Consider the following 6,949-nt stretch of genomic DNA (forward strand, 5'->3'; position numbering starts at 1 on the left):
TTATCAAATTTGACTTTTCATCCTGAATGCATTCTCAATACATCTTTCATACTCTTCACACATTACAAGATAAAATTAATCCCAGCTGATCCTGCAAAAGCATGTTCCCTACAATGGACCAGTATCCATATGCAGATCATGCCAGAATGATATGGAAGGTCCCAAGGAGTCTTTCATGTCTGCTTAGTCACAAAAAACCCCCCATGATTCTCCAAAGTAATCAATAAGTCTAATACAGTCTATCTATCCATTACATTTTTCAGTACTTTTAAATTGATATTCTCATCAATCACAGTAGTTTTGACAAATTCTTAATGTAAAAACAAGTAGTCAGCTACTGCTATTCTAAACAAGCTTAAGATTGAACCATAAAATCAAAATAACTTTTGTTCTTCTCATTTAGAGGTGCTAGTTGTCACTTAGAAATGTGTTCAAACAACCCCCTCTAACAGATGTACTTTCATTAGCTGAGAAACAAAAGGCCTTACCTTGTCAGAGGAAGCCATGCTGCCCTGATCTTTCAGAAATGCATTTTCATCCAAACTTTCCCCTGCAATAATCAGGTCAATGATATCATCAGACACCTGCTGCTGCAGCAGCTCCGGATGCTCCATATCCAGCTGCCCCTCCACATCCAGCAGGACACTGCCTGAGCTGCCTGCCAAGGATTCATCAATAAAAAGTCCTTCAGAGCATTCTGGAGTAAACACAGCTGTACGAAGGTTGTCATGCTGGAATTTTTCTGTGGATTCACTGCATTGATTCAACACTGCATTAATTTCATATTCCTGCAGACTCACAGAAGGCTGCTGGACCAAGGTAGCAGAGTTCTCCAGGTGTTGTTTTTCCACATAGCTTGATTTAAACAGCACAGCCTGTTGGAGAGCAGCCTCCTGGGGCTGCAGTGTTTCACCAGCTGCATGGGCAGCAGATGCATTCAGCTGGGTGACACTGGCAAGGCTGGCCTGCAGAACTGAAGCTTGCCCAAGGGGATGAAACATCTGCTGCACAGGGTAGTGGAGAATGCTTCCATCTCCTGAGGCCTGTGTGACCACAACAGGCACATTCACCTTGTAAAGCTGCCCTGCAGAGAGAAGAGTTTAAAACTGCTTCAGCAGGTGAAACTACAGGCTCATCCAGGCCACTGACCTGTCCCCACTAAAAACAAGAGCAAACACAAGGGCAAACATGAGAAAAAGGACATTTGCAAAGCAAAACTTTCCTCAAGCACAATTCCAGCCCTGGAAAATCAGGCATTCAGAAGCTTTCTGAATCACGGCTTCCAGCCAGTCCATCATGTTTATACCTGTTTTTGGGTCTGGCCTACACAGTGCCCTATGACAGTAAGTTCAATTCAATGTAGTAATTTAACTACATACTGGATTTTAAATAAATAAATAAATAAATAAATAAATAAATACCCTAGGTTTTAATTTTTTCCATGTCATCTCAGAAACTAAGGAATACAAAATGAAACAGTAAACTAGTCCATAGCTACAGGACGAGTTCATCCCTTTAAGGACATTCAGGTATTCTCTCTAAAAAACCTTTACGTTTTTTAGAAAGAATACCCAATACCTAAAACTAATTTTAGTTTTAAAAAACACCAACCAACCCCTAGTTTATGTATCTTTTCTTAAGAAAACCAGTCCAAATACTGAATGCTTAAAGTTACTACTATCAGAGTCAGAATTGAGATGCCAGAGCCAAGTTCCAAATTTAACTTGACTATTCCCCATACACACATGCTCACACAGACAGAGTCACTGGTACCAGGCTACAGGTCTCATAACTTCAGGAATTATATCTGAAACAGATAACTAGAGACATCAGTTTTCATCAAAGAACAGCTGTTTGAGAGAAGAGTCAATGACTGAACTAAGCCTTCCACTGATCACACCAAAGCAGTACAAGCAGTTTTTGTACAAGCAGTGTTATCACCAAAAGAACGGGATCAAAAAGGTTAATGGATAGCTGGATTTTATTTGAATAAGAAATCAATTTTGTCTCTGAAGCACCACAGTGCTTTTAGCTTTTTGAGAGCATAGAAGATTGTCCCAGAGAGACAGGGAGAAGGAGATACCTGTGTCTGGGCTAACAAAGGAAAGCACTTGTTAAGAGTTGTAAAACTGACACACCAACTAATCATTGCAGTTACTTCCCCCACACAGCCACTGCAAAAACAAAGTACAAAGAGGAGGGTAACTGCCTCTACCCTACACTTTAACTTCTCATCTGTTTCATCTACTGTCCCTGGGACTGTCCTTCAACATCCCCAGGGCACTGCAAGGTTTGACATGCCCTTGTTACCCTTACCTGGCGCTGGCTGCAGCATCACTCCAGCTGGCATCTGTAAAGGGTAAGCAACACACGAAGGGAGAGCAAGAGTCACACCCACTCGTGGGGGCCCCTGCAACACAAGAGCCGGGCTTAGGCAGGACAGGGCACTGAGTGCCACACCTGGAGTATCCACAGGAAACAGGAGTGAGGGCCTCTCTGTGCTCATCTTCACTGGAAAGCTGCATCATGCTTCTGAGATTTAGACAGATGAAGAGTATTCTCACGTGTTTCCTGCTTTCCAGCTATCACACTCCCTTTTTGTTAAGGCAATTTTTTCCATAATCCCCTCAAGTACCCACCATCCAGAAAGGTGTTTTTCTAGTAAAAGTCACTTTCACCTAAGTTTATGCATTACTCCACATAGCACAGGTTTCTTGCCTAGGCCTATGAAGCCACTTCATAGTCTCTTTTCCTCCTGGGAAGCAAAAAGTTGGATATACAGCTCCCTTTTAATCTAGCTCTTCTGAGGAAATCCAACTTTTCAATCAGGAAACGCACATATTGCACAAACATCTTCCCAATATTATATTTCAACTTGACAAGCTACTTAGCTTGAGGCTCAGGAGGCACTCAGTAAGTTCATCAAGCTCTGGCAATCAGTGGCGGCTCCCCAAAGAAATTTTGCTACGCCCAGAGTTCCAAACTTGTCAACTATAAAAACACTCATTTTCCTTCTGGATGATTTCTACACCTCACAGATAATGCTGCTCCCAGCTTCCCTAGTGGTAGTATTTCCCAGCCATGCACTATTTTAACAACCAGTAATAATTTTTTTCTTTTAAAAGTATATGTAGCTGTGCCATTTCCACTACACTTTCATCCTATGGGCTAAATACAGGCAGCTGTGTCTTTCCAACATTTCTGGCTTCACTTCTTGCAGAACCAGCTGGTACTGCCCATCCTTTTTCACTGCTCCAACAGAAGCAGCAGTGTTACAACTCTCCCTCCTGAAGCCTATTAATAACTGGCAAAAAATTTAAAAATTTTAGGAGTCCAACATAATCAAAATTGAAGTAAAACATCACTACAGCCACATACCAGTTTTGCTGCTGTGAAATGCTGAAAACCTCTGCCAGCTTGGATGACATAAGAAGCTGTAAAAAAATAAAAAAAAACACTTTACAAAAAACATTAATTTCTTGGATACAGTTATCATTCAATAATTTACAGCAAACATGGGTGAAACTAAAGCAATCTAACTTCACTTCATCCTCATTAGTGAGCACAAGTATTGCCTTGTCAACTTGAGGAAAACATGCAAGCAGTTTTTTCACAGCAGAGTAAATCCAATGATGCTAAAAGTAGGAACAGTAGGGTAAGATTTTCAACAGCACCCAATACTGAATTCCATGGGAGAAAAAAGGGCAAAGGGAAAACTTTCCTGGGCTTTTAGAAGCAAGCAATTTAGGTAGCCCTACCTACTTTGAAAATCTCTAGCCATGGGGCAATTCAAATCCCCTTTTTAGAAACAAATAGATTTACTCAGACTGCTTGGCCTTAGTACTGCCCTTTAAAAACTTAAGAGTAAGAAGGAAAGGCTCATTAAATATAAAATCTCCAACAGCCTGCAAACGCAAAAGTATATTCCCTTTAGTCACATGGAACTAATAAAACACCTGCCTCCAAAAACAGTTCATTCAACTAGGAAGACTGTAAAAAAAACCCAAACACACACAAGAAAGGAAAAGAAAAAAAAAAAGAAAAAAAAAGTAAAGAACCCCACTGATAAAGAATGCCTGCCCAAGCTTGCAATACACTGCAACATGGATTTTCATTAAATCATCTCATATGGGGTTTGTCCTTCATGGGCAAAGGTCCTAACAGCCTCTCACTTTGGGATAAGTCTCAGCTGAGTACTACACTCTACCACAACAATACCACAGTGGTCAGCTGGACTTTATTAAGAAGAATAGGTCCTGATGTCAGAGACTGTGTGAAAGTCAAGTGTTCCTCTGCAACTGGAATGCTGCTTTTAGAAAAACTAACTGAAAGATAAACTAAAAAGCTTCCTCTCTTCTGTTTGAGCAAGGGATTACATTTTAACAAATTGAGAAGGAGATTAAACCCCAACCTGACAGCAGAACTGCATGGCACAAACGAGCCATAAAACCCCTGCACATCAGGACACACATTAAAAGGGGAAACAGGAGCTTGACCCTGCAGGTAAATTTGCAACTGAAGTGCTACAAGCACTTCAGACTTGGAGGACTGCAGACAAGGAGGCTAAAACTCTCTGCATGTTTTGCCACTAGAAATGAGCAGCTGATCAAAAGCATGTAGACAGAATCCTATTCATTTATTTAAGGTTAATTCAACATTTACTGGTCAAATCCTGCTTTCAAATAATTACCGTTCCACATCACATCAAGCTAGATATATGCATAAGATACATACACAAACCAAGATTATTGAAAGTCTTCCAAAAACATCCCTAAGTCAATGAGATATTCTTAAATTGCATGCACTGTGTCCAACAACATCTGACCTGCTGAAGTCTGCAAAAGGCTGTGAGAGCTGTGTGGCAGCTGCAGACTGAACCGTGGAGAACAGTGGCTGTGTTTGAAGAAGCCTTCTGTTGCTCTGGACTGTGTCACCTTCGTTTCCCAAAGCTGCAGCAAGATTATTAAGGTCAACAAACATCAGCTTTAAAAACAAACTGCATCAAAAAAGATAATCAGGTATTCCCAGCTTTTCCAAGAGTAAATTGACTGATTGTATCCAACAAATAGGACAGCAAAAACTAACCAATTTCAACTCCCAGCAGCCCCCACATCACTTGCAGGATACTTGCAACTCTTAAGCCAGGGCAAAAGTCTGCATGTTTTGGAGAACAAAGAAATGGACAGGTCCATCATCTCAAAAGAAAAACACAAACAGAATTGCTATTAATGCAAGGGGACCCAACAAACCTGCTTCAAGTCTTTCAGAACCTGCTCTTCTACACCCTCCTCTGCAAAGAGCTCCCGCACACCTTCAATCACATCTTCGATGATGGACTTGTATAGCTCAGGCTACGTTAGGGAAAAAATAAATGTTTTGCAGTTAAGATGAGCATTAAGTCATTTGAAAAGATAGCACAAAGTCTAATCTCACCTCATAAACTGCTGTTACAAACTGGACAGCATGAACAGATCAGATTTCATAAAATGAATGACAAATGCAAAGGTCTGCAAGTCCATTCATTCTTTTAAATCTAACATTCTAAAAAAAGTACTGGATTTGAGCCCCAAATTATTGTTTAGGCTACCAATAATTTGGTAAATGCTTAAGAAAATCCCAGAAACATTCAAAAACCATTGCTGTGCTGTATTTTCAAACAAGCTTGTCTTACCCATTGTATCATACTGCAATCATTGCTCCTAATCTAAGGGCCAACCAATAATACAAGCTATTAAAAATGAACCCTGCCAGTTCCATCAGAAGCAGAATGTGGGAACCCACGAAAAGTAACTGACATTTTTTTGGTGTTTTCTTTGTGGAAACAGTCTGATGCTGCATAGTAACCTAAGTGGAAATTTGAACACTACTTTTATCAACGCAGATCATCCATCTTACATTACAACAGGACTCCAACAGAACATTTTATTCCTTCTTCTGCTCATGATGTCAGTGATTAAATCCTAATCCTCCAGTCATTCCTGGGCAGCAGATACACATGAGCTTCAAGAATCCTACACTCCAATGCAAATGTAAGATAGTGAGCCTTTATCAATTTAAAGCTTATTAATCTTGACTCTCATCACCACCAGAATAGCCTACACAAAGTGAAAAATGAAACTGAGATATTTTAGGAAACCTTATGAGATTCTGGATTAATAAAATATTTTTTTAATATCAAATTAGTATTTTACTTATTCAAAATTGTTCTAAAGTGCAGATGACAAACAATTTCTTTTCAAAGAAAAGACAATATTAAGAACTAACATGTTATGCTTTCTGGAAAAAGCAACCAACACAACTACTTTAAAACAACCATACTCATGCATAATTTCTTATCAGGGGTTATCAACCTCCAAACAGTCCCCCAGCACTTTTTCAGGATACTAGAAAGATGAAAAGGGGGGAAAAAATTTCCTCTACATTAAAGGTGCTGATCAACCCATATGTCAAATGCTCTGCCTTCACTGCTAATCCAGAAGAAAATCTAAATGTAAATCTTTCAACGGGCCTATTCCTCTCCCCAGGATTGCCAAGCTACAGTGAGTACAAATATTTATTGTGCTATATAAAAACTGCACACAGCAACTGTAAAATTCAAACACCACATGCTTGCAAATTAGAGAAAAATGGTTACAGCACAGACGCTATTGTACTCCAGCTTAACCCCTTTACACTCCTCCACCAGAACCAGGCCATCCATAGCGGGAACTGTCCAACTCCGCTTCTACTCGTGCACAGTGGGGTGGCAGGAGGAGCTCATGCAGATACCATTCCAACAAAGCCTCCAAGGCTCCCTCTCCTGCGATTCCCATCCTTTGAGGCAGCCCCAGGAAGGGAGAGGCTGCAGGAGCCAGACCCCGCCATGGCACAAAGGCCTCCACCGCCCTCCCTGGCATCGCCGGCCGGCCCAGTGTCGCTAGCACCCCGCAGATACGCAGGGCCAACCCCT

General features: G+C 40.8%; 1 protein-coding gene across 1 annotated transcript in view; it reads right to left on the reverse strand.

Moving 5' to 3' along the window:
- Positions 1 to 5,921, reverse strand: part of GTF2A1L (general transcription factor IIA subunit 1 like) — a 10,081-nt gene extending 4,160 nt beyond the window's left edge. Inside the window, exons 1-6 of the mRNA XM_005426212.1 lie at positions 5,901 to 5,921; positions 5,250 to 5,351; positions 4,826 to 4,949; positions 3,379 to 3,434; positions 2,317 to 2,410; positions 487 to 1,084 (exon numbers count right to left, since the gene is read on the reverse strand). Of these exons, the coding sequence (XP_005426269.1) occupies positions 487 to 1,084; positions 2,317 to 2,410; positions 3,379 to 3,434; positions 4,826 to 4,949; positions 5,250 to 5,351; positions 5,901 to 5,921 (995 nt within the window). The remainder of the gene's footprint in view (positions 1 to 486; positions 1,085 to 2,316; positions 2,411 to 3,378; positions 3,435 to 4,825; positions 4,950 to 5,249; positions 5,352 to 5,900) is intronic.
- Positions 5,922 to 6,949: the final 1,028 nt, after the last annotated feature.

Source organism: Geospiza fortis, unplaced genomic scaffold (genome assembly GCF_000277835.1).
Source record: "Geospiza fortis unplaced genomic scaffold, GeoFor_1.0 scaffold271, whole genome shotgun sequence".
In the NCBI taxonomy this organism is placed as follows: domain Eukaryota; kingdom Metazoa; phylum Chordata; class Aves; order Passeriformes; family Thraupidae; genus Geospiza; species Geospiza fortis.